We start from the raw sequence: 24,882 nt of genomic DNA, 5'->3' as shown, positions 1-24,882 counted from the left end.
TGGCGCAGAAAGACCAAAGTGAAATCAAAATTTATCTACATTATGAAAATGAACTAATCAATGAAAGGTTAAAAGTCTTTTTTTTTTTTTTTTTTTGCTGGTATCTTGTTAACCTACAGTTTTGTTATTTTCATTTAAGGCCTGTGGCTCCACTAAATGTTCGTATTTATTCTTACACTATATATATAAAAAAAAAGTTGTATAGTTTTAAGCAATGTAGATAATAAAAAAAACAACTACAAAGAGTGTTGATTCAGGGAAATTAAAATGTATATTTAAAAGCCTTTCTTTGGAAAAAAAAAATAGATTGTTTAAATGTAATGATTAAATCCAGTTGCCTACATGATACCTTTTTACGCAGCCGAGCGTAATGTCGTATTTACGTGCTTGGAGTTACATATGTCCGAGGAGCACCTGAAAGCAGCACAGAGCGTGACTGAGCGGTGGACAGGGTGGGACAGGGTGGACCTCGGTGCTGCGACGACTGACAGCAGGTATGTAAGTTTAATGTGGTTTTTTTAGGCCTTTTCATCATTATTTTAGGTCTTAAGGAGACTTTGTCTTTAAAACATTATTGTGTATTAGACTAAACCTGTCATGTTCCGGGTGGGGTCTGTTAGGCTTTCTTACTTTCGCTTTCTCCTACTGTGTTTTCATTTCTTGAGCCTGCTAACTTTAAAAGTTTTAAAAGTGATTTTTTTTTTTTAAGATAGAGTATTTTGTGTTTTCAGCTTGTGAGAAATAGACTGAGTTAATTACGGATTCGTACTCAATCTGGAAACGAGTGAAGTCAATATGTTAAGTGCGCACAAACAACAACAACATGAAGAAAGAAGACTATAAAAACAGAGGTGCTGCTTTCTGTCATGACACCGGTCGGACACCTGTTGTCCCCAGTCTGACCCCTGAAATGTGGTTTCATCATCAGCATTGATATGTCTTCTCCCCTCTTGGCAGACTGCAGCTCAGCATGGAGGCCCCTACCGAGGCAGCAGCAGCAGCTGACCCCGCCGCGAGCACCTTCTCCCAGGTGGTGTTCGTCGACATCCCTTACTCCTACCCGCCTTCAACCCCCGTCACCGTCTGCTACACCCTCTCTGCCGCCTTCCAGCCCAGCTCCAGGGACTGGGTGGGCATTTTTAAGGTGGGGGAGAACCTTTTATTTTTATTTTTTAATATAAATATATTTGATTTCTGAGTGGTGAATTCTCTTTAGTTTTAACTTCTTCTTTTTTTTTCCCATGTCCAGGTTGGATGGAGCACAACAAAGGATTATCATACCTTTGTGTGGGTGGAGCCTTGTGTTGATGTGGAAGGGCAACAGTCAGTGAAGAAGCAGGCTGTTTTCATGGGTGAGAAATAGTTTCACTTTCACTGCAGGGTGAAAAGTGGTTTGTCATGTTTGTCATGTACACTCTTCTTCCTGTTTTATGTGTAAACAGTTTTAATTTTTAAATTTGTTTTGACATCTGAATGGATCTGCACAGAGTGATGTATTTAAATCCTGTATGCAAAAACCACAGTGTAAGATTTATTTTTCTGTCACCTTGATTAAATTTTTGGCACGTGGAGGACAGTTTTTAGACGCTTAAAGTCCAGATATTTACACCTTCGCAGCCTTTTAGACCAGCTGTTTTCCAGACTTTCCCTCCTACAGTGAAGTAATATCTTTTAATGAGCTGTCCTCACAAGATATAGCCTCTGTGTAGTTTGAATTTAGGCTCCAAAGATGTGAAAGTATCATGTTTTTCACAGCAAAGCCAGGAAAATGTTGAAGTTGCAGAGCTGTGATTAATGTCTCTGTGCCATCAGATTATTACCTTCCTAAAGATGAGATCGAGTTCTACCAGTTCTGCTACGTGGACAGGTCGGGTCAGGTGCGAGGAGCCAGCACTCCCTTCTGCTTCAGAAACACGGCGGAGCAAAGCCTGGAGGGCAGCCTGGCTGATGACCTTATGGTCATTACGACGCAGGTACCTGAACGCAACACAGAAGAAGCATGTTAAATTTGGATTAATTTGAGAGCTGAGTGGTGGGAAGTACATTTACCCGATTTCTGCATTTTAAGTATAGTTTAAATTTTCATCTCAAGATTCAAGTTGTCTTGACTGTAAAAAGAGTAAAAATAAGTTATGAATGTCAATATTTATACTGTTAATATCTGAACATCTGTGATTTATTCAAGACTTTAATGACTGAGAGGATTTTCAATCCAATTTTATTTTAAAATGTTCTACTTCCACCACAGTTTTCCTTGTTTTTTTTTTTGTTTGTTTTTTTATAGATTCAGATTAATAATATAAGCAACAAATTCATTATCATGTACTATTGTATGTTACTACACATCCTACCCAGCCAATTATTATGGCATTATAGTAAACATGGTCACACTTTACAATGAAGGTACATTAAATAACCTTAGTTAAGGCCCTAAGAAGCTTTAACTAACAGTAAACTCGTGGTTAAATAATAATTTACTAAGTGTGTTCATTACTACAGTAATAAGCATTAATGACAATTTAATTAAGCACTTAACTATTGTGTCTAGAATCATTTATTAAGGGTCTTAATTACTATTAATTAAGGCATAAATTGATACTTTGTTAACATAAAACCCTTAATAAATGATAATTTAACCATAAGTAATTAACTTTTAGTTAATGATTATTATATCCTTAATTAAGGCTAATTAATGTACTCTTATTGTGAAGTCTTACCACAAATATTGTTCAGAAAAGGGCCGTTCTGCCTGATGCATACTTTTACTTTATGTTCATTTAAAGTAAAAAAAAAAGAAACTCAGGACTTTAACTTGTGCTTCTTCCACCACTGACAAAAAGCAGATAAGCAAATAAAAAGTAAATAAAGCTTTTTATTGACTCAATGTATTCCGTTGAACTCAGGACAAAGTCGATCAGAGCGATCAAGAGAAATCTGAACTCCAGAGAGAACTGGATCTGATGAGAGACGAAAACAAAACCTTGAAGAGCTCCCTGCAAGAAGCCGCCGGCCTGAAGGCGAGTTTATCCTGTTTTGTCACTAGAGCAATAAGTGAAATGAACTTTGATAGCTGACGCGGTGCAATTTGACGTGTGCAGGAGCAGAGTGAACGGGGAAAGGTGGAACGGACGCAGCTGCTCCGAGAAATGGATCAACTCAAGGAACAGTGTAAAAACTTACAGAGCAACGTGCAGGTGCAGGTGCAAGAAAACGACCGCTTAAAGGTTTGTTCTCAGTTCACGTGTGCTGAAAAACTCGGCGCTGCATCATCAGTGTGAAAAAAACCTAACTGACTTTCCTACCAGGGGGAGCTGGTGGTCCAGATGACGAAGCAGATGGAGATACAGCAAAAAAATCAAAGCTTGAATTCAGACGCTGCGCCGAAACCAAACGAGGTGAAGACGGTTTCATTGAAAGGCTCTAAACGTTACTTCGACCACTTCCTGTGCTCATCCTCGTTTGTTAAATCTCTCCAGGAGAAGTACAATCGAGCTGTGAAGAAGATCAACCAGCTGAAAGAAGAGTGCAAGGAGTTGAGGGGGAAGGTTGATGTCCAGAGTGAGGAGATTAACAGGTGAGTCAAGCCTCAACTTTTCTATCCATTTTCTTTTTTTACCATTCAAATATTTTTAGTGCCTCCAGGATTTTCGCTGAGTTTTTGTTGTTGTTGTAATTGTTTAGATCAAAAACGCTTCATTTTGCAGCAGATTTTCTTTAAAAAATTAAGTTGTCATGTAATTTGTGGAGTTTTAAGTGATTTTTGTGCCATAAAACTGCGAGAATTAGAAAGAATCGCAAGTCGAGGTGAAAAAAAAATTGAAAACATCTGTTGAATTAATTACCGTAATTCCCTGTGGGGGGGAAATATGTTGAATAATGCATATAATTAATAATGTTTTCTGGCATCCGTGCATTGTAGGCTTAATGCTAAACTCAGAGAAGGAGAACGGGAACTGTTGAAAACAAGAGACAACATCCAGCTTCTACAGGTGAGACTGCTTAACGTGTCACGATTTGATTTATTCTATAAAACCTATAAAAAATAGCCTCATCCTTTGAGTTCAGATATACACATAAGCGTGCAAACTGCTCAGAAAGTCAAATACGAGCCATATTAAACATCAGCGGTTTGCGTGCTTTACCTGCGGCAGGTGGACCTTCAGAGCAGCGAGGCGAAGACGGAGCGGCAGGCTGCGGAGCTGCAGAGGTTCCAGAGCCTCTCGCACAGCCTGGACAACGTGAAGACGGAGAACCAGCAGCTACGGGAGCGGCTGTCGCGGCAGGAGATGCTGCAGGACTCTTCAGATGACAACCTAAAGGTAGGGATTGTTACAAAAAAGAAAAAAGCATTTCAGACCGAGGCAGCACAGCTTCACGATGACGCCTCCCCCCCCCTCCCCCCCCTCCCTTCAGGTGCAGTGTGAGACTCTGGTCCGGCAGCTGCAGGACGCTCAGGCGAAGCTGCAGGACGCTCAGGCGAAGCTGCAGGACACTCAGGCGAAGCTGTCGGCCCAGATGGAGGTGTCCGGGAGGACCACGAGATGTGGAGCGTTTCTGGAGCGAGAGCTGGAAGAAAGCCGGGAGCAGCTGAAGAGCGTGGTCATGATGTTTGAGCAGGAGCAGCAGAAAAGCAGCAAATACGAGGTGAACTGAGGCACCTGCAGCTCGGTTTGCATTTAGTATGTCGCCAAACGTATGTGGACATGTTTGGTATGTTGTTGTTGTTGTTTTTCTTTGCTGCCAAGTCTAAATACTTCGGGATGCAATGATGATATCAAGCTACTGTGGTAATCACACACACTGAAATGTTTGGTGTCCATATATTTCTGGCCAGATCGCGTGTCGTCAGCTTTGCCTTCTAAAACCTGCGGCTCGTTTCCTTTTCGTTTTTCAGCTGCAGTTCAAAGAGTTGGTTGAACTGATGGCTGATAAGGACATCAAGCTCGAAGAGAATGAGCAGCTGATCACGCTGGCGAAAAAAGAGGAGGAAGAGCTGGCGAGAGAAAACCAGGTACGTGAACACGAACGCCCGTCGTCACCCGGCACGTGTTGCGGTGTTACTCACCTCGCCCGCGTTTGTTCCATCAGAGACTCCGAGGAGAGTTGGAGGGGACGCGGAGAGTTTATTCGAACATCCACTTGGCTTCTGCTGACTCCCTGCACGAGCAGCCTGACGAGCAGCGGGAGACGACCGGGCAGGACGAGCACCTGTACGAACGCATCGGTGAGAAACATGTTGACTAATTGCAAAGGAAACTTTATTTTTCCAGAGAAAACAACCTGCGAGAGGATACAAATTTCGTTTACCCCTAAAAGTTTTTGCCGCACTGCTTATACAGATTTAACTTTAAAGAAACACTTTAGATTTTTTTTCTTTAAGTGTGGTGGTATTAAATGTGTATTTGTTAGTGTATTATTTAAAGAAGCTGCACTGCCATGGAGAATAAACTATGTCTTAATGTGGACGGGGTCAGGAGGAAATATATTTTATTTACCTAAAAAGACACAGCTAATTAAAAAGAATTAAGATCAATTTAAGTGTAGGCTATATTTGGGATATTTTCCCCACTTTACATTCTTTACTTTCCCAGTAAGGAAGTGAGTCTTTATATCCATTTGTGGTGTCTTCAAAAGGCACCAGACTCCATTGACAAAAACAGTCATTTTACTTTGAGTTGTTGGTCGAACGCTGTAAATAATAAACAGATAAATCGGTGATAAAACAACACTTTGCTGCAGCCTCAGACTAAACAACCAATAAACTATATAATATCTGGTGCTAACCGATTTTCCTTTTCCTTGCAGCGAGCCTGACAGAGACACAGGAGGAGGAGGAGGAGGAGGAGGAGGAGGTGAGTCTCATGATTATTATAGAATTAAACCTCTGCTGTCTCATCACACACATCAGTACAATCCAAAACACCTGTGAGCTGGTCATCTGTCAGTGTTTTATACTTTAATCCTTCCAGTCAGCGGCCACTTTATCAGCTACACCTGCTTGTGTGGATGCTAAAATCGAATCGGCCAATCACCAACAAGCATGCAGACATGGTGAAGAGGTTCAGAAATGTGACTTAAGGGGTTCAGAAACTGTAGAGAGGGAAAAAAAACAACAATACAGCAAGGAGCACTTCTGTGAGGGAAAGAGGTCAGAAGGGGAATGGACAGACTGACAGGAAGAAGGATGCCGAGGTTACAGACTCACCAGAACAGGGCAGCAGAAAACAAGGAAAATGTCACATCTCCATTTCTGCTGCCACGAGCAGACAAAGCATCAGAATCTGGCATTAAAAACCTGTTTGCAGGGGTGTAACGGTGTTACGAATATTTGAAAATGATCAAATAAGCTACATTACAGGTCGGGAACAAAAGAAGTTCTGATTTTCCAGCTGGTGTTCCCCTCAAATCACATATAAAAATGTTTTATAATTAAGATTTCAGGCGACTGCAGGCTAGCAAAAAAATACTTTAGACCTTTTGTAAATAAAATGCTATCTCTCAAATCCCACCCTCCCGCCATTGCAGTCGCTGGTGTGCAATCTCTGCAATGAGGGCTTCCCCGGCATCACCCGCCGTGAGCTGAAACTGCACGAGCTCAGCCACCAGGTGTGTCCGGTGTGCTCGATGATCTGCGACCACCTGGAGCAGACGGTGTTCGGGGATCACGTCTACAGCCACGAGATGTGAGCAGAGAGAGCGGTTCACAACTGAATGTCTTGACAAAAAAAAAACAAATCTGTCTCACTCACTCACTCACACACACACACACACACCTTCACTTTGCATCAATGTTGACTGTTCTCCAGAAGGATTAAAGCTTCAAAGTGTCCATTACAGGAGCTGAAACCGGCTCGCCGTCACGGCGAACATCCAGTCCTCGTTTATTTTGGTCGAATGACATTTAATCTCAGCGACGATAAAAGAGCAGATTGTTTTGAAATGTTATGTTTGTTACGATAGCTCCAGAGTTTCTCTGTCAACACCCCAGAAGATAAAAAAAAAAAATGTTTGGATTTAACAAAAGAAACTGAATTTATCGCAGCAACCGGCTTTAACAAAGTCCCAGCAAGCAAAAAAACAAACAAACAACTCTTCTGTTTTTTTAAATCACTGGCAAAAATCCAGCACAGACACACAGATTGCATGTGTGTGTTTAGCAGGTGGTGTCAATCATCAACTCTTTAGCTCAGGTCACTCACAACAGTCCTGACTTTCAACATGACGTCCATTCAACCGGGTTCCCACTAAAAGTCAAACTGCCCTGAACAGACAAACAGCAACATTTCTGTTAAAACCCGGCCGTACGTGCTTCTCTTTGAGCCGATATTGAAATAACTAATTTTGTTGCAGAGGAAAATAATTGATCTAACAATAACAGTAATTAGCTCGCGACCGAATAAGCTACATTTTTTATTTCTGTCTGTGACCACTAATGATGCCGAATATACACACTGACAAAAACTAACGTTGCAGCTACATACATGGAAAATATTACATTGTGATAAAAGGCCACTAAAATTGAAACATGCAAACTAAATTCCCTGATTTTCCATGATTTGGGCCCAGAAGATGATGAAATTGCCTGACATCCCTTGACCCTTGACCCCTGGAAACTATAGGATCAGTTAATGAACAAACCATTTTATTAAACTTAAGGGACACTTTGGAAAACAGTCAGCAGTGAAGTTAACACGTTTGTTGTAAATGGGTTAAAAATTTTAAGTGATATTGTCCTTCAAGTAAATGGATTTATAATTAAAAACAAAGGACATAATTTAAAAAGTTAATATATTAGCCATAATGATTTATTAACAGAACAGCTTTGCACTTTATCAGAGAATCTAATTCTGATCTACTGTAACCAGATTTCTTTTGGCGCTTAATCGAGTTTCTAATTATGTAAAATGTTGCGCAATGTAATCAGTCAATTAATTTCAATGATTTGTTCAATTTTATTTGCATTTAAATGATTCTGCTGAACAATAAAAAAAAACGTACAAACAGCTGAAATAGACTTTTTCTTCAAAGATTGATATTTATACATGAAATTTTTACTGTTTATGTTTTGTACATTTAACAACCTCCCACCCCCTCCCCATAAAGTGACACCACCAACTCCACCTCTGTAGTGGGATCTGAACTCGAGCTGCTCTCAGTGGCTCTCTAATTATCTTAACTGTCCCGGTTGGAAAGTTATTTCCTCCTCGTGTCCAGAAACAGATCTCAGAGCGAGTTCACCACGTGAGCCTCCTTCCCGGCACGTCCCGGTTTGTTTACCAACATGTCTCTTGACACCGTCACACGGCTCGCCGCCCATGTTCCTACGGCGTCATCTGATTGGCCTCCTCCGGCGTGACATCGCGGGACGTGAGCTCGGAGAAGAGGGCGGGCAGCCAGTACTGAGATTCTCCAGCTGCTTGAGAGTCCAACCAGGCCAGGCCTTCTTTCAGCAGGTGATCCTGGAAACATCAGAGTGTTTTATACAAATACAGAACTTTTAGGACACAAACAGAATGTAAGGTAATATCTGCATCACAAAGGTCATCAAAAAATATAAAAGAATGATTAAAACTGACTATATGGATTAAGATTATTTGTTGTTATATCACATTTTAAGTACTTCCCAGCATTATTGAACAATAAATCATGGTTGCAACTACTTTAATTAATCAATTAAGCTTTTAATCTGTGACAGACAGTGAAAAACAGCCAATCACAAACTCTTAGAGAAGTCCAAAACACAACATCAATTACATCGTCACACAAGACAAATAAAAAGGTGAAAATTCTCTGATTTGAGAAGCTGAAATCAGACATTATTTGGCATTTATTGCTTGAAAAATGACAAACTGTCAGAGAAGGTTAGTAAGAGGAGTTTTCTCTTCATTGTTAAAGTGTTTGTCGTTGTTTTCTGTGCAGATAAAACACAAGTCTCCTCTGGGGCTGCTTTGCTATCATTTTTATTATATGATAAATATTTAAAGTTTCTTAAAGTAACAGCTACCTTCGTCACTACGGTAACCAGCAGTAGTTTTTTTCTGTCGCAACAACACCACTTGTAGTTTAGTATTAAAGGTTTATAAAGCCCACAAACTGATGCAAAAACACTTAATAGGTAACTTAAATGCCTTCGGCAGGCAATCATATGTATTTGAGATGTTTCTAATTTATAACTGAATACAATTTTTGCTAATGTTCACTCACCAGGACGTGACCCGCTCGTTCCTTCTCCCATTTCAGACTGTCCTTGATCTCACTCACTGTAACATATCCCTTTTTCTACAAACAAACAAACAGACATCATCAGCCATTAACTCTCTTTTCAGAATAAAAGCTCTTTTTCAGACAGACAAATGTGCCGTTTCATCACTCTGCTGTGGTCTTCATAAAAAACATGGTGGAGACTTGACCGGTGATTAAGTTTCAAAGTTAAAGTGACAGACTGCTGACTGATGATTTATATATAAACATGCCATCGCTTTCATAAAAAGAAGTGCATGTCTTTACACCGACGAAGATTTACACAACCGAATGTTATATAAAGACCTCAAACTGTACTGAGAATCTCACGATATCAGAAGGAAACGTATACATAAAAAAAAATAGTCAACAAACAACGCGCGTCCTGAATTTGGTGTAAAAACACGCGAGCTCGGCGTTACCTCGGCCAGCTGGAGGACCACGGTGTGGTCCATGTTGAGCTCTGCGGGGACCGACTGCACCAGGTAAGAACCACCGACAGGAATCATCCCAAAACCGTTCCCCATCACCTTCAGCTTCTTTATGGCTCTCATCAGGTCGTCTCTGGGGAGCAACAGATTCAGAATAGGCATCAGAAGAATCGTACAATTTACACCTGATACGATGAAATGATTCAAATAATTAATTTTAAAGCCCGTTGTGTCACATTCAGGTCGAGAAGACGGACTTGACTTCAAATACTTGCTCACGAAGGTCGTTGCATCCCGCCACTTCGTGCACATTATCGAGGTGCGTTTTATTCTGGGCTTTTTGACTGCACATCGAACGCAACGTATCCGATCAGAGATACTCACTGGCTCACGTCCTGAGCGTATTTCCCTCGGCCCTTCAGCACTCTCTGATGGAGCTCATCCAGAGTAATGAGCCCTGAAAGAAAACCGGTTTTATTGATTTCAAACCATTTAAAAAAAACAACTTGATATCAACATCAGGCTGCGTGTTTCATGAGTTCATTTATTACACTTTCCTGCTGCTGACGTGCACCAAATATTGTCAAAATATTAGCGATGGCATTTGAAATCTAAGCACAGCGTTGAACAATCAAATACAAAAGATCAGAGCCAAAGTACAAACCTCCATTTCTGTGTTTCAGGGCGAGGCACACTTCAATGATCTGCACGCCAAGCTCGTAGTAGAAATCACCGACTCCGAGCATCTCGGACCAGAAACCTTTCCCGGCTGTGGAAAAAAGAAGGAAGAAACTTAAAAGTTTTATTCCACTTTGAAAACACACAATAAAAAAAGGGAACAGTTCGTGCATAACAGATTATATTCCAAACGCTTCTCACAGGCGAGCGGGTCGACGCCGATGGTGGCGCACATCTCCTGAAACTGGACCCTGAACTGCGGGTTCTTGCGGATCTCTTGCTTGTGTTTGCTGGCGAACTCCTCCAGGTGGGACTGAAAGGTTTCCAACTGTTTTGACATCTGGCAAGAAAAAACCCCAGTAAACATTCAAGTGAATAGTCATATGCCTTTAAAATGCATATTGCTTAGTATTTATTTGCATTTTATCGGTTTCTTACGCATCTCATTTCTGCATATATTTTTTAAATGTTCCTTTATATTCGTTTTTATGTTAAACACCATGTAATTATCTGGCTGTGAAGCACTTTGAGCTGATTTTCTTGTATGCAGCTCTTCATGAAGGACAGAAACTCACCTGGACAATTTGGTCCTCAGCCATTACAGTTCCTCTTTCTTTATATTTGGCCTAAACGGAAAATTAAAAAAAAAAAAAATCACACAGGGTTAAGATTAATCACACGGTGTTTACATGATAGAACAAAAAGGTATGAATTCATCAGTTAGTTTACACAAAACCTTCCTAAATAAATGTTTTAATGACTTTTAAAGCACAAATATTCACAATAACAGTTCCGTCACCTCTGCGAGCTTCTTTTTGGCGATAGCTCCGGCACCAACACCTCTGCGATGCATCTTCCTGATGTTTGGTACAAAAATAAAAATATCGCTAAAATATAAACTACGCGTTTATTTCAGCGACGTACAACTGTAACGAAAAATAATTTCCGACATTCACCAGTTCTCAAACGTTTTACACCTCGACGCGCACTTCTTCGGTAATGTCAGGTTTTACATCAGCAATCTGCTGTAACTCTTAAAAGTAATTACAGGAAGAAATGTGACATTTTCTGATGGAGCTCAAAATGTTTGGGTTCAAGCAATCTACTTCCGTTTTGAGAATGAGGAAAAATGTATTTCCGGTTACCGAAATCAAAAGGGATTTTTTTTCTATAGCGCCCCCTGATGTCCAGGCGGCGACAGTACACCAGTACATTTATAAAAACCCACGTTAAAATTCAAGATGGTCCTGAAATATTTGACTCAAGCTTTACTGCAGTTTATTTAACCGAGTGGACAAATTCAAAGCCTTTCTTTCTTTATTATTGAAAGGCTTTAAATTAGTTTAAAATGGGAACAGTCCTTTCTTGAATTGAAATAGGTAATTATCACAAAAAAATTATCATCTGTTGTAATTTATATGGCTGCAAATAATGATTGCTTTCATTATAGATTCAATTTTTTGTTTGTTTGATTGATTTTTTTTGGGTGTAAAAACATAAAACCAATATGCAGAGTGCTGTTTTTCAGAGTGTTCAATTATTCTGTTATATTTTGATTTCACTACTTGTGCTTTAATATTAAGAGATCTAATTGGAGCTCATTTTAACCACTTGATCTACTGATAGGTAGTTTATATATAAGAATATGATTGTACTGTATGTTTTGAGAGCATCATCCTAATCTGAAAAGCACTATTTATAACGGCTGGATGTAAATAATGTTAATCAAATTAAACAAATGTAGAGGAGTTAAATGAAGCAGCTTTAATTCATTTGGGGTTAAATAAAAGTACCCTCTACGTCACCACTGCTTCGTCACCAAACCACGCCCCCTGCAGTTAAACATTTTATTAGATAAATTGGGGAAAGGTTTCTCGCAGGATTTTTTTTTTTTTTTTAATTTTTTTTTGGTCTTATTACCATCTGTGTAAATTCACCAAGTCGGTTTTCTGCCACAGGTCAATAATTAATAAAGACGAAGCGAAACTGCTCCATAATGACGCCACCATATTGTACCGTCAGTGCAGTAAAATGACGGTGCAACTTGGTCGCGTCGTCATGGTGACGTGTGGCGCCCCCTGCTGGCGCCCTTCCGGTGTCGCGCTCCAAAAAAAACAAGAAATGGCCAGCCAACAAATTACGCATGCGCAGTAGTGGGCGCTTTAAAACAAGTCTTGAGGAGGGAACATGAAGGCACTTTCAGGTGGACTTGAATTGTAGTCGAGGTAAGCGCAAAATACACAAACGCATGCTGCTGAAAAACAGGTGAGGTCCGAACAATAAGCGTCGCGACGCCTCGTTTCACCCGACTCACCGCGGAGCTGCGTTTCTGTTGGCTCAACGAGCCGGCTAACGTTAGCCGGCTAGCTAGCTGTTATTGTTTTTCATGATTTCGCGAGACCCAAAATGGAGGAGACGGCTGCTGCCAGTGTCCTACACAGCCACTCCCGAGTCCTTGTTGGAAGCCCTCTCGCTAAAATGTCCACCCTGCCGCATTTTACGAGTCAAATCCTCTCCTAAACTGTCTTGTTTTTTTCTCTCTTTCCCAAATTAGCGCCACCGTGTCCGGACAGCAGCGCTGATGTCGCTTAGCTTGAATATTCAAACCCGGCGAGCGCTTTCAGGGACAGAAAGGGACCCGGGATCCTGCAGACTTTATTCGTCTTCGGGTTGTCCAAAGTAGGGGCGGGGAGATGTGTGTCTTTTTGCTCCCAGACGCGCTGAAACGGACAACAATAACTCGACAAAACGTCATTATTGTTCTTTGTTTTTGCAGCTGCCAAGTTCACGCTTGAAGTGGCTGCGGTTTAGGATGAGGATGAAAACGCGGTTGTGTTCGCCATGACTCTGAGGTCCACACTGTTTCCCCATACAGGGTTCAAGCAGGGCGCTGACGACGCGGTCGCCGCCGCGCGTCCTGCGAGCGTCAAGAGGGAGTCCTGCGACCTCGGTACAGATGTTCAAGACGTGCGAGGGGGCGAGATCCCGAGCGAGTCAGAGGACTTAGACCGGAGTTACATGACAAGCAAAGTTGCCCTCGCTGCCACGGTTGCAGAAGCAGTTCAAGGAGACAATAAAACTGTGGGGATATTGTCCCCCGTCAGACCGATGGGGGGTGAGGGAACCCCGGTGAAAGGTAAACCCCTCTCAGTTGACAACATGGATAACCCTCAGATGGCCGTGAACAACAACCCGAAGGACGCCGGTGCCGACGACAGCGCCAAGGGGGGGGTCATCCCCGGAGTCCTCGGCACCGCATCCATCGAACTCTCGTCTGAGGGCAAGTGGAGGAACATCAGGAAGACGCCCGCCAACCCCCACACGCAGGCCAACTGTCTCCGGCAGATTCTGCTCCTCCAACTGGACCTCATCGAGCAGCAGCAACAGCAGCTGCAGTCCAAGGACAAGGAGATAGATGAGCTCAAAGCAGATAAGGAGACAGTACGTAAAATATATATCTTAAGCAAATACTATTGTCGTACACAACGTTTTCTTTTGGTATGCTACAAAACACGTTAAGATTACTTTTTTTTTTTTTTTCGTTTTTCCCTCTTTCGCAGCTGCTTGCACGCATCGAGCGCATGGAGCGTCGCCTCCAGCTCACGAGGAAGGACCCGCCCCGGGACAAGCGCCTTTTCCAGCCGCTGGAGCCGTGGACCCCTGACAAAGAGGACATGTGGGATCTGGACATGGAGGAGAGTGCACAGGCCAACCCGGCCACCACGCTCCACTTCAGTCGGGGCGGCAAAGGTCAAAAAAGGTCAAATAAAAACACCGGCAAACACAGCACATAAGGCATAAATATAATCTGCTCTATTCAGCTTCTTTTTTTTTTTTCTTCCAAAGTTCATAACTCAAGTTTCTAGCGATACACCTCCATTCTTATTTTTTTCTTCTTTTTGCGCTCACAGGAAATCTTGCTTCGGAGATGCAAAAGCTCAGAAATCTCGGGGTAAAAGTGCCAAGCTCAGCCCCCAGAAGACCGAAATGCAGCCCGGCTCTCCAAATCAAAGAGAGCTGCGCAGTAAGGAGACCCCGGAGAAAACGATGGCCGTGAGGTCAGGGGCAGAGAGGGATAGTTTGCTCCCGTGCAAAGAGGAGCCCGAGCTGAGCTGTCAGATGGAAGATCTGCCCTTCATGTCGACCACAGAGATGTATCTGTGTTGCTGGAACCAACCTCCTCTGTCCCCTCTGCGGGAGACTTCTCCAAAAAAGGAGGAAGAGGTGGCCAGTGAGTGGACTCCTCATGTAGTACATGATATGCTGATTGTTTGTAAGCGTAACCTATATCCTATATTTTCAATCACTTTATCCTCCACGCATACTGAACCCGCGATCTATCAGTGACTTCCTGTCCCTCCTTCTTTTCCCGCCCTGCGTAGTTCCTTCTTGGAGGGAAAATTATATCGAGCCCTTGGACGAGGACTCCTCCTTCAACCCCCCCGAGGTGAGACGCATCTGACGTGGGGAAAATTATACCTCTGAAGTTACCTCACTTTATACCTAAAAGTATTTTAACTCGCATATTAAACGTGTGAACTTGTGTTCCCATCAAGCCGCTGGATGACGGAGCGTTTTCGAAACGCCACATGAAGCTCGAGTTGGATGAGAAGAGGAGGAAAAGGTGCCAAAAAAAAAACTGGTTTCAGATTTTATTACACGTCCTGCTTCTTGAGATCTCACAAGAGCTAATTTGCTTCATTAAAGATGTCTACACATATTTAAAGATATTTTACAGGTGTAAAATGACATTTTACCAGATATAACAGTCAATTTTAAACAGAAAATATCTATTTAAAGGCCATAATATTTGTAAGAATGTGTAAAAAAACAAAACAAAATGTTTTTACATTCAAGAAGCTGGAATCAGAGATTTTATTTAAGAATGACTCAAAACAAAGAATCAATTATCAAGATGGGTTCATTGTCGCAGCTTTAAAGTGAACACGTGGCTCGCCGGCCCTGTTTCACTCTGTAGGGAGGTGCTGTTACGTTTTAATTGACCTCCTGTGTGTTTTCAGATGGGACATCCAGCGAATCAGGGAGCAGCGCATGTTCCAGCGTTTGCAGCAGCGCATGAACAGGAAGAAAACCGTCCCGGAGACCGAGCCAGAGCTGTCGTCCTTCTACCCCGACACCGAAGACGGTACGTCTGCCTCGTTCGGCAGCTCGTAGTAGTAACCTGAATTCAAATTCAAGAGATTTTTTTTTTTAACTGAAATCGTTTTATGTTCTTGCAGTTGAAACTATCGTGATCACTCCCTTCCTGCCCGTGGTTGCGTTCGGCCGGCCTCTCCCCAAACTCACACAACAGTAAGTTAGCAGGGATCGTGTGCGAGCTGGGACACTGAAGTTACTGCAAGAAGAACATCTATATTTCTCATTGAGTATAAATTCAGATTTCCACTTTCTTTTTGATCATAAAATCAGATGTTGGTGCTATTTTATATTTTGTGAACGTGTCCAAACACTCTATTAAGTATTAAGCAAAAGTGCTGTTTGGACTTCAGCTCCTGTCGTACGTCCGCCTGGACCCCTTTTGATGCGGAAGAAAATACAGAGCGGTCATAGAAAAACCTGTTTGATACTGAAAATCACTAAATGATATTCTTATGGAGGTCAAGACTGCAAATAACAGACAGGAAATTACCTTTTAAAATGAATCGGAGTGGTGCGGAGCTGTCAGGGAGATTTGTTGTTGAGGTTTGTGATACGCCGACTGGTGATAAATTAACATAAGAGTCTCATTTTAATGCCTTTTTTTTTTTCCCCTCTCTCTCTCTCTGTTTCCAGGAACTTCGAGCTGCCCTGGCTGGACGAACGGAGCCGATGCCGCATCGAGGTGCCCAAGAAACACACGCCTCACCGGACCTGTCGGAAGTGAACGGCGGAGAGACGCTGCTCCACAGTCGGATAAGAAAAAACGCCACATCCGTCTTGTCTAGAGAGAGAGAGAGGGGGGTGTTTGGGTGGTGGTGGTGGTGGTGGTGGGGTGGGGGTGTCACAAGTCGCTGTGTATAACTGCTGTTGCTTTCAGTCTCTCCGGCCTCAACGCGTCCCCCTCAGAGCAGCTGATCTCCTGCAGAGGAGACGGCTGCACCCCCCCCCCACACACACACACCCCTCCCTCCCATGTCAGCAGCTGCCGTTGATCACACATGTACCAAGAGTTATATGCATGTTCTGTAACATGTTGTCGGAGCTGCTGCACCATCCAGAAGTTTCTTGTCACTTTTTATGCATCGTCGTTCGACAAGACAAACCGAGGAGGGGGGGGGGGGCTGTAATCTTGAGCGCAGCACACACGTCGGGGGGCGGGGGGATATTTGTCGCCATTTTTGCCTGAATATAGAGCTCGAACTCTTCATCACGAACAAAACAGATGCATCTTTTTATGCTCGGGGGTTCGTTTCACCGCACTTGTCCTCCCTCCTTAAGTGGGAGGAAGGGAAAAAAATCCGACTATCATGCTGTGTGTTACCTATATTGTCGTTCGCACATAACTTCAATACGATTTTATCAATGTTAAGTGTGATATTAGGAGTTTTGAGCCAGCATGATTCCATATATTCAAAAAAAACAAAATAATTCTTGAGCCAATCCGATGTCGAGGAAAATTTAGTCGTTTGCTTCTCAAAAACAAAAGGAAATTAGACGGGCGTTGATCTGTTCCCTGTTTGGTTCCTTTCTTCTTTTTTTTCTTTTTTAATTAAAGTGAGTTGCATGGACTCTTATTCAGCTGTTTAAAAAAGAAAAGAAAAAAAAAAAAAAAGATGGTAGCATGGCTTCACCCCAGAATGGAGAATAATCTCTGCTCATCGGGCGACAAATAAAACTTCAAAGTATTGTTCTTGAACGCATGACGTTTGGCTGCCGTGTTCAAGCTTCCTCAACGGGCCATCTGATAATAAGTACAGCTTTGATCTCGTGTTTCCAGACTTTTAACAAAAGCGCTTTACATCCAGTAAAATACCAGGCGAAGTTCTGTTTGCGCGTCGGAGCCGCTTTTAGACAATAAATAAGCTTTTTCTAGCTGTAGTTCTAGCGACGTTCGCCGGTATGCTCTTTAACACGCTGCCAGTTAATCTCTCCCTCTCGGAGTTAAATCTCGGTCACAATCGTGGTGTTTTGATTTTGTGTGTTCGCTCAACCTACTCGACGTACGACGCCGACGGCTTTTGCTGCAGCTTCCAACACTTCTACGACTGCCGGGCGAGCGAGGCGGAGGCAGAGATTCGGAAAATACAGAAGTTGATTTTGTTTTTTTTCTCTGTACATAGCTTTCAGAAACAAATGTACATAAAACATGGCTGTTATTTTTTTATTATTTAATGTTGGAAGTGTTGAGTACATTCAATATTGTTCTATGATTGTATGTTGACAAATTGACAGTTTTGAAAGTAAAATTCTTTTGGAATAAAAATAAATATGTCTACGATACGGAGATCTGCTCGTGTTTGTTTTTGGTTTAGTGAGAGTAAGGAAACAGTCTTAATGCCGGATTATACCAAATAATTATGATTTCTGAGAGTTTAATTATTTAATCCCAAAGTTTTCCTCAATTTTGAGGATAGGAATATTTCTCCCTTGACTTTTTTACTGCCTTTACTGATTTTATGTCGGTTAAATGAGAAATGTTTTTTTTTAATGGTGACTGTAAATTTTCCACGTCTTGTATACATGTAGGAGTATAATTATGAAATTATATCAGTAGTTCACCCTTTAAAAAAATATATGAACAGAATATGACAGTTCTATCTGGTAATTAAGGTATTTTTTACCTTCTACATCTTCCTCCAGAGGCTCAAGCAGGAAGTAAACTGATCCGGTCATGTGACCTTTCAAACGAGTAATGTGACACTAATGCAGATTTAAATTATAAGTAGAATTTTTGCCAACAACAAACCTTTTCTACCTTCCAGAAACACAATCAGAGTTGTGACCGGTCGGATTGAACATGTTCAAAAATGTAGATTTCTTAAAACTATAATCACAAACACTTTTGATGAAGAATTTTGTACTCAGTGATGCAAAAAAACTAACTTTTCTAATGTTAAAATAATATTCTTGTCACACAAACAGTTTATTTCAATCTGGAAAAAATGTTTATTGATTAAAGAAAAACAAAAAAACACACCACCGACTCCTTGTTAATATTTTGGTGAAAAAATTGCTGCTGATCTCAGGAACTCCAGTGATGAACGGTCGCCGGGCAGGAGAGCCTGTCGGCCGGCGGAGGGTCAGCTGAACAAACCTTTTCTTGGTCAAATAATAATCGTAAACTAACCCTGAATCCCGTTAGTGAATTTAGACATTATAAACTTTTTGTACACCATCTTCAGCTCGACCGCTCCCGCTAATAAACATAATGAAAATATCAGGGGCTAAAACTGCATATCTTTATGATGATGATAAGAACACCAACCAAAACCAGCCTGATGTACAAAAAGCGCTGACATGTCTACACGTCAGCCATAAAAAAAAATTCTCCTCCTGTAAATATCACCTGTGGGTTCCTTTAAACAATTAATTAGTAATTAGTGTTGATTAAAACGTGATGCTTCATCCTCGTGCGGTTATTTACACAGACTGAGAGATAAATGTTCCTTACCGGGACAGTTTATGTCATTTGGCAAAGTCTTAAATGAGAAGAATTTGCTCGATCTGTGAAGGATTTCGTTTTCGTTTTTCTTCTTGATAAAACACATAATACACGCATTAAGATGAAAACACCTCAAACAAAAAAGCTATACACCTTTTTAGAGCTCAGCCCGCGTGCCAGAGACAGCCGGCGCTCTCTGCCACTTTACACCTTCAAAAAGACACAGAGATTGGAATATGTTTTGTATCTGTATTAACACCGTCGCCACGGTGACGGCGCGTTCAGTCTCTCCGCAGCTGGTTCAGACGCTCCTCCAGGTCGGCGTCGGCGTCGGCCAGGGCGGCCTGAGGGTCCGCCTTCTTCCCGCCGGCCACCGACAGGCTCCCTCCGGTGCTCGGCAGATCTGGAACGAACACGGAAATACGAATTCTTTTATTGTCACTGCACGATGGATGAAAGTTCATTCATAAATACAGGATTACAAACTTATACGTAATATAAGTACGGTGCAGTTGGAAGATTCGACGTCTTCTGCGGTAGGTTTTTTTTTTTTTTCTAACTGTGACACAGAAACATCCACAGGAGACAAGAGGAAAGTTTTTCTTACTCGACAGTTCGTCGGACAGATTGAGACCGAGCTCGTCCAGCACCTGGGACACGATGGCGTCGCTGCACGAGAAACACACACACACACACACACACACACACACACACACACACACACACACACACACACACACACACACACACACACACACGAGCAAGTCAGAGCGAATACTAAACATCTGTTGGATTTCTTGCGTCACAATCGTGGATGATGAAGGAAGGAGTCCGGAAAAAAAAAAAAAAATCAAAGCTGCAATTTAGTATAATTTGTGGAACTTAAACACAGTTCTTCCTTTACTTCAGTAAAAGTACTAATACACACTGTAAAAAATACTCCATGGCAAGTTCTTGCATTCAAACCCTTCGTTAAGTTAAAGTATGCAAATATTATAATCAAAAGTAATGAAGATTGGGGAACAAAGATTTTATGATTGTTTCCATTTAACGATGAGTATTAAAAAAACAAAAACATTTGATCAGGCGTGTTGTCAACATATGTGAAGAGACAAGTTTTGCTCTGAAGTAAAAGTGTTTTTTGTTCCTCACCTCTCGTCCTCGTCGTCCTCGTCGCCCATGGCGTCGTCGATGGCGTCGTTCATCATCTCCTCCTTCATGTCCATGATTTCGCTCTGTCGCTCAAACTCCATCATGATCTTCTGAATCTGAGGCAGTTTCAGCTGTGAGGAGGAAGGAAGGGAAGGAAACGCGTCAGCGGGAGCGGGCGTATCGTTTGTTTCCATCCCGCCGTGTGTTTTCGGTGACCGACCTGTCTGTTCATGGTGGCCATCGCCTTGGTGACGCCCTTCATGGCCTGCGCCATGCTGTTGTTGGACTTGAGCGTCTGGATCTTCAGACTGACCGCCTGGATGTTGGCCTTCATCATGATGAACTTCTTCACGTAGCGTCGCGTGCGGACCAAATCCTTCGCCATGATCTTGACGGCGTCCTGCGGAGATCGAAAATCAAACACGTCACGGCCTTGTTCTTCTTCAACGAGAGAATCTCTCCTGACGAGCACTATTTTAATTGTTTTAATCTATTTGCCGGCTGCAATCAGACTGTTCAATCTGTCTGTCCGCCTCGCTTTCCCGTCTCTCACCATTTGTCCCTGTTTGGCCATTTTCTTGATGTCGGCGATGATCTTCTTCTCCTGCTGCTCCAGTTTCATCCGCTCTCGGTCCAGTTCTCTCATGGCTCGGGTGAGCGCCCGCTGGTTCTGCCTCAGCATCTCCTCCGGAGTCTTCCTCCTCCCAAACAGGAAATCCATCTGGTTGAAAGAAAAAAGAAAAAGCTCAATGTCAGATACAGTAAATTATTATTATCATTATCATCACTGAAGCTTTCGGGTCGGATATAATATGAAACCCTGAGTTGGGCCCTGGACGTTTGTTTTTTTTCTTTTTCCATTTTCTATGAGCCGTTGTAATAAATCCAGTATTTGTGTGTTTTGTACATCAACTCATCAGCTGATATTCTTTAGATGTCACATACGCACCTGACTGTAAACTCTGTGTTTTTTTTTAACTGTATTGTAATCAATCAAAACAATAATCAACAAGTTGAACGTGAATTAAAATAATTACGTTTCCATAACAAAAAAAAAAAAGCAGAAAATCCTGAGAATGTGTTGCATTTCCAACTTTCATTGATTTATTAAAAAAAAAATTACTAATTTGATCAGTTAAACTTCTAAATAGTTGTGGATCCTGTCGATGAAGTGAATTTTATATTTTTAACTTTTCTGTCCACCACACTAATGACACCTTCCCCTCAAAAGTTTATAACAGTGACAGTTTTCACACGTAAAAACCTGCAGATGCTGCTGTCAATCATCCCCGTTGCTTGGACTTTATTACTCAGCAGTTAGTTATGGTTAGGTTAGGTTAGGTTAGTTATGGTTAGGTTAGGTTAGTTATGTGACCAGAGGCCTGAAGTCTTATTTCAGCCGCGTTCAGCTCCTCTCAAAACATCTGCACATCTTCCACGACGACTCAGACTTGAACCAGCAGCCACGAACAGTCCGTTCCTCTCACCGTGAACCAGGCTCGTCGGGAACAAGGCGGTGATCCAGGCTTTTCAGGCGTCTTCTCCGACTTCTGTTCGACACAAATTTAAACGATTATTTGTTTTCTTTCCGACGCTTCCGCGTTGGGAGAGATTCACTTCCGGGAAATGACGTAAACACGCACGCCCGAAGGAGACGTTGAGTTTTAGCGTTGCGTCACACGCATCGAGTTCTCCAATAACACAGGAAAGAAAACACCCGGTAAAAAGAACTTTCAAAATAAAACCATCGTGACTAAATCTGTGACTTTGTATTACTGAGTGGTTGAAAAAGTTCTCTGATATAATCACACGATTGCAAACTGTATACTTCTGGTATAAATTATGGGCCTGCTTTTACAATGTTTAAACTAAATCATCTTCAATTTGACAACGATTAAGTGGTTTGTGATTTTATTTTGTAGGTAAATGGTCTCGGTATCCGGTCATGACATTGGTTGCTTGTTTGCAGCAGGGTCGCACATGTGCGTGAAGGCCACAAACATGTCTGTGACGGAAGATGATAGAACAAAGGTAAAACTTACAGCAAGTAGGACATAACTAACCTTTATTGTGAATGAACTCTGAGGACATATGTATTAATTTTACGTAATAACAGACTTCTCAGGCTGCTGAGACAAGTTTCTCAGGGACAGACTTTGTGCCTCTGGACATATTTTAATATGTGGGTATCCAATGTTGCGCATCAGCACAAGTTGCTGCATGTGTTGGGTAGAAGATTGCGCACAGCTGTGTCAGTCTCAAGAGTGGGATCTCAGGTTGCTTCCTACCATTTCACAGCTACTCTCCTGAACTCAGAGGACAGCAGCCTCAAGCCTGCAGTGAGGAGACGCCTCAGAGGGTCAAACAGCTCCAGTGTCCAACACAAGACTGCTGGATCTGGAGGATGGCCGGATGGTGAGCGTAAACCCTTGAAAAATGAGATCCCACCGATGCAGAAGTGGAATCAGAGGAGGGGAGACGACTCCAGAGTCTCGTCTGAACTCAGGAAACTGAGTCTGGAGGATTACCCTGCAGAGAGGGAGAGCCTGGGGAGACAGAATTCAAGGCTGGACTCCAAAGGAGAGAAGTCTGAGGTTATTTTTGGCGTTGCCCCGTGTCTCTTGGCTCTCACTCAAGGCCGACGGAAGTCCCGTAAACTGTTTGTAAAAGATGGCCAGGCCTCTCACAGGGTTTCCGTGTTGAAGGTGTGTGAGGAGGCGCATCGGCGAGGAGTACAGGTCCAGCGGATCAGCAAGAAGGAGCTGGACAAGATGTCTTCTGGGGGAGTGCATCAAGGAGTGTGTCTGCATGCCAGTCCTCTGACCTACCTCACCGACAAGTCTGCACCCAACAGAGGAGACGGCGGTGCCCCTCTGTGGCTCGTCCTAGACAGAATCCAGGACCCGATGAACCTTGGCGCCATCCTGCGCTCGGCTTATTTCCTCGGCGTGGACAGAGTCGTCAGCAGCCTCCGCCACAGCTGTCCGCTGTCTCCGGTGGTCAGCAAGGCCAGCTCGGGCGTCATGGAGGTGATCGGGGTGTACGGGTACGAAAACCTCGAGGACGTGTTGAAGGCGAAGGTAGCGCAGGGCTGGCAGGCGGTCGGCACGGTGGGAGCCGAAGCAGAGGGGTCCCAGATTCCCGTCATCCGGTGTTCGGACTTCAAAATGACCAAACCCACGTTGTTGCTGATGGGCGGCGAGGGGGAGGGACTGTCCCCGGGGCTGCTCTCTCTGTGCAAGATGCTGCTCACCATCCCAGCCGGCGGGGAGTTGTTCCCCGGCATCGAGTCTCTCAACGTCTCCGTGGCGACGGGCATCCTGCTATACTCCCTACTGTCCTCCAGGAAGTCGGCCAGATGATGACCACCATAATGTCTGCTGGACCAAAGACACAAGAAAACGTAGCCACGTATGATCAACTGAAACACATGTTGATGTAAATAAATCCTCAGAAGTGGCTTCAATGATATTAATATTCATTACCATCAAACACACACTGTATTCATTGGCTCTAATCCCACACACACTTTCCTGCTGCCAGAAATACTCCATAGAGCACTAAATGTGTATTAATCCGCAGCTAAAAATGGTCCCCATCCTGTTTCAATAACATTTGGTTAGAATTACAGGGATCAGCTGTTAATGAGAACAAAGATTTAAGTCTTCAGTAGGAACCGGTGGGTCAGTGCCGAGTGGATCAAAGAAGTCTAAAATTTGTTGGCAGCAAGAAAAAAAAATAGAGTATCTCAAGCTTTGTCCTTTCAAATGAGCAGTTTCTGCCAGATATATTGTGTTAAATAAAGATAACCGAATAACTGGACCTTTACTATTTTTAATGAAGTCAGACTTGAATCATCATATCAGATTTGAGTGTTTATAACCACACAATGTTATCGTCATGGTTACCTCTGAGGACACTAATCTCATGTCCAGTATTGTTTCTGGGAATTTGGAGGCCTACAATTTCACTTAAATTACCCATGAAAGGCCTATGAAAGGTGGATTTTTGGGATCTATATTGTACAATTTGACAGTTTTAGGCCAAGTGTTTCTGAGAATTTATGACTTCACCATCGGGGTTATACTTTTTGAAAAAAAAAAGGTTTGAAACAGGTTAGATTGTCACGTATGTAGAGTATGAATATATGTGAAGAGCTACATCACCATAGAGGATGTGAAACCAACTAGTAATGTCTGTAATTAGCTCTGTTGCTCTAGGTGTTTATTTTTCTTCCTAGCAGCTGTACAGACCTTTTTAAAAAAAAATTTTTTTATTGCAGACCTTTTTGACTTCTGACAGCAGTGAAAAGTTGCAGGTGGAATAAATACCATTCCTGATAACTCGCGTCCATTTAGTGCCCCAGTAGGCCATGACAATGAACCAGCATGCACGACAGCAGGACCTCCCTGAAGTGGAATCCAGCTATTAATACACCTGTGCTTTTTTTCCTGCTGTGACGTGTCAGTGTCTGCTGTAAAAAAAAAAAATTAAAATAAAATAAATGTCTATACAGCTCTTCTGGTGCAACAGACATCTTTGTCCCAATGAGACTAAATAAAGGAATTATTATTACTACTACTTTCAGAAAGAGCCTTAACCTGCAGACACCAGACTTTAATATTTATAAATTGTTTGCATTGTGCATGCGCCATGCATCATGTTGTATACACTATATAGCCAGCGTTACGTGGACACATAACCACATGTCCTTTGGTTGCAGGGATTTTTCCCCATTCAAGTGGGAAAACTATTTTTTTTAACTTTTGCGCTTGGAAA

The 24,882-nt window shown here is 42.4% G+C and overlaps 5 protein-coding genes across 12 annotated transcripts; 3 read left to right on the top strand and 2 right to left on the bottom strand.

Annotated features, from left to right (window-relative positions):
* The first annotated feature begins 391 nt into the window (after positions 1–391).
* Positions 392–7,082, top strand: calcoco2 (calcium binding and coiled-coil domain 2). 3 transcript variants are annotated; one of them, XM_069704557.1, is made up of 15 exons: positions 392–494; positions 958–1,144; positions 1,250–1,352; positions 1,813–1,973; positions 2,904–3,017; positions 3,099–3,224; positions 3,306–3,395; positions 3,477–3,574; positions 3,920–3,989; positions 4,152–4,319; positions 4,414–4,644; positions 4,895–5,011; positions 5,089–5,224; positions 5,806–5,849; positions 6,526–7,082. In XM_069704557.1, the coding sequence occupies exons 1-15, from the start codon at positions 400–402 to the stop codon at positions 6,685–6,687; spliced, it is 1,902 nt and encodes a 633-aa protein (XP_069560658.1). In that variant the 5' UTR covers positions 392–399; the 3' UTR covers positions 6,688–7,082. The 3 variants fall into 3 exon arrangements, with proteins under 3 accessions (XP_069560658.1, XP_069560657.1, XP_069560659.1); XM_069704556.1 differs by having other exon boundaries at positions 5,806–5,852; XM_069704558.1 differs by having other exon boundaries at positions 480–498; positions 5,806–5,852.
* Positions 5,173–12,681, bottom strand: snf8 (SNF8 subunit of ESCRT-II). 3 transcript variants are annotated; one of them, XM_069704563.1, is made up of 9 exons: positions 11,149–11,456; positions 10,925–10,975; positions 10,551–10,689; positions 10,336–10,440; positions 10,056–10,128; positions 9,663–9,804; positions 9,205–9,279; positions 8,278–8,459; positions 5,173–5,208 (listed from the first exon to the last, which is right to left on the bottom strand). In XM_069704563.1, the coding sequence occupies exons 1-8, from the start codon at positions 11,200–11,202 to the stop codon at positions 8,322–8,324; spliced, it is 777 nt and encodes a 258-aa protein (XP_069560664.1). In that variant the 5' UTR covers positions 11,203–11,456; the 3' UTR covers positions 5,173–5,208; positions 8,278–8,321. The 3 variants fall into 3 exon arrangements, with proteins under 3 accessions (XP_069560664.1, XP_069560666.1, XP_069560665.1); XM_069704565.1 differs by lacking the exon at positions 5,173–5,208 and adding an exon at positions 12,664–12,681 and having other exon boundaries at positions 8,199–8,459; positions 11,149–11,206; XM_069704564.1 differs by lacking the exon at positions 5,173–5,208 and having other exon boundaries at positions 8,199–8,459; positions 11,149–11,206; positions 11,306–11,456.
* On the top strand, positions 12,476–17,787 carry msl1b (MSL complex subunit 1b). 4 transcript variants are annotated; one of them, XM_069704562.1, is made up of 9 exons: positions 12,476–12,574; positions 13,225–13,790; positions 13,910–14,109; positions 14,261–14,622; positions 14,732–14,796; positions 14,906–14,973; positions 15,371–15,495; positions 15,590–15,662; positions 16,143–17,787. In XM_069704562.1, the coding sequence occupies exons 2-9, from the start codon at positions 13,368–13,370 to the stop codon at positions 16,231–16,233; spliced, it is 1,407 nt and encodes a 468-aa protein (XP_069560663.1). In that variant the 5' UTR covers positions 12,476–12,574; positions 13,225–13,367; the 3' UTR covers positions 16,234–17,787. The 4 variants fall into 4 exon arrangements, with proteins under 4 accessions (XP_069560663.1, XP_069560661.1, XP_069560662.1 ...); XM_069704560.1 differs by having other exon boundaries at positions 12,500–12,574; positions 13,126–13,790; XM_069704561.1 differs by lacking the exon at positions 12,476–12,574 and having other exon boundaries at positions 12,810–13,790; positions 14,261–14,580.
* Positions 17,788–18,431: 644 nt separating this feature from the next.
* Positions 18,432–21,725, bottom strand: chmp2a (charged multivesicular body protein 2A). Its single transcript, XM_069704566.1, has 6 exons — positions 21,591–21,725; positions 20,657–20,824; positions 20,324–20,503; positions 20,104–20,234; positions 19,559–19,620; positions 18,432–19,354 (listed from the first exon to the last, which is right to left on the bottom strand). Exons 2-6 carry the CDS (start codon positions 20,822–20,824, stop codon positions 19,233–19,235), a joined length of 663 nt encoding a protein of 220 aa, XP_069560667.1. The 5' UTR covers positions 21,591–21,725; the 3' UTR covers positions 18,432–19,232.
* Positions 21,726–22,085: 360 nt separating this feature from the next.
* mrm1 (mitochondrial rRNA methyltransferase 1 homolog (S. cerevisiae)) lies at positions 22,086–23,840 on the top strand. Its single transcript, XM_069704554.1, has one exon. The coding sequence runs from the start codon at positions 22,284–22,286 to the stop codon at positions 23,463–23,465; it is 1,182 nt and encodes a 393-aa protein (XP_069560655.1). The 5' UTR covers positions 22,086–22,283; the 3' UTR covers positions 23,466–23,840.
* Positions 23,841–24,882: the final 1,042 nt, after the last annotated feature.

The sequence above is a fragment of the Brachyistius frenatus genome, unplaced genomic scaffold, assembly GCF_029030835.1.
Source record: "Brachyistius frenatus isolate BFR_SWC_R1_liver_20210118 unplaced genomic scaffold, ASM2903083v1 Contig_51, whole genome shotgun sequence".
Taxonomy (NCBI): domain Eukaryota; kingdom Metazoa; phylum Chordata; class Actinopteri; family Embiotocidae; genus Brachyistius; species Brachyistius frenatus.
This window is presented reverse-complemented; position numbering and strand designations above follow the sequence as displayed.

Excerpts from the sequence above, each read along its gene's own strand:
- calcoco2 (XM_069704556.1), top strand. The coding sequence starts at position 400 with ATGTCCGAGGAGCACCTGAAAGCAGCACAGAGCGTGACTGAGCGGTGG. Across the intron at positions 3,018-3,098 it reads AAGAAGCCGCCGGCCTGAAG|GAGCAGAGTGAACGGGGAAA; the intron begins GCGAGTTTATCC and ends TGACGTGTGCAG. Across the intron at positions 3,990-4,151 it reads ACAACATCCAGCTTCTACAG|GTGGACCTTCAGAGCAGCGA; the intron begins GTGAGACTGCTT and ends TACCTGCGGCAG.
- chmp2a (XM_069704566.1), bottom strand. The coding sequence starts at position 20,824 with ATGGATTTCCTGTTTGGGAGGAGGAAGACTCCGGAGGAGATGCTGAGG. Across the intron at positions 20,235-20,323 it reads TGGCCACCATGAACAGACAG|CTGAAACTGCCTCAGATTCA; the intron begins GTCGGTCACCGA and ends TCCTCCTCACAG. Across the intron at positions 19,355-19,558 it reads TCTGTCCGACGAACTGTCGA|ATCTGCCGAGCACCGGAGGG; the intron begins GTAAGAAAAACT and ends TGTTCGTTCCAG.
- msl1b (XM_069704560.1), top strand. The coding sequence starts at position 13,191 with ATGACTCTGAGGTCCACACTGTTTCCCCATACAGGGTTCAAGCAGGGC. Across the intron at positions 13,791-13,909 it reads TCAAAGCAGATAAGGAGACA|CTGCTTGCACGCATCGAGCG; the intron begins GTACGTAAAATA and ends CCTCTTTCGCAG. Across the intron at positions 14,974-15,370 it reads GATGAGAAGAGGAGGAAAAG|ATGGGACATCCAGCGAATCA; the intron begins GTGCCAAAAAAA and ends GTGTGTTTTCAG.
- snf8 (XM_069704565.1), bottom strand. The coding sequence starts at position 11,202 with ATGCATCGCAGAGGTGTTGGTGCCGGAGCTATCGCCAAAAAGAAGCTC. Across the intron at positions 10,129-10,335 it reads CCTGAAACACAGAAATGGAG|GGCTCATTACTCTGGATGAG; the intron begins GTTTGTACTTTG and ends GTTTTCTTTCAG. Across the intron at positions 8,460-9,204 it reads AACGAGCGGGTCACGTCCTG|GATCACCTGCTGAAAGAAGG; the intron begins GTGAGTGAACAT and ends TGATGTTTCCAG.
- mrm1 (XM_069704554.1), top strand. The coding sequence starts at position 22,284 with ATGTGGGTATCCAATGTTGCGCATCAGCACAAGTTGCTGCATGTGTTG.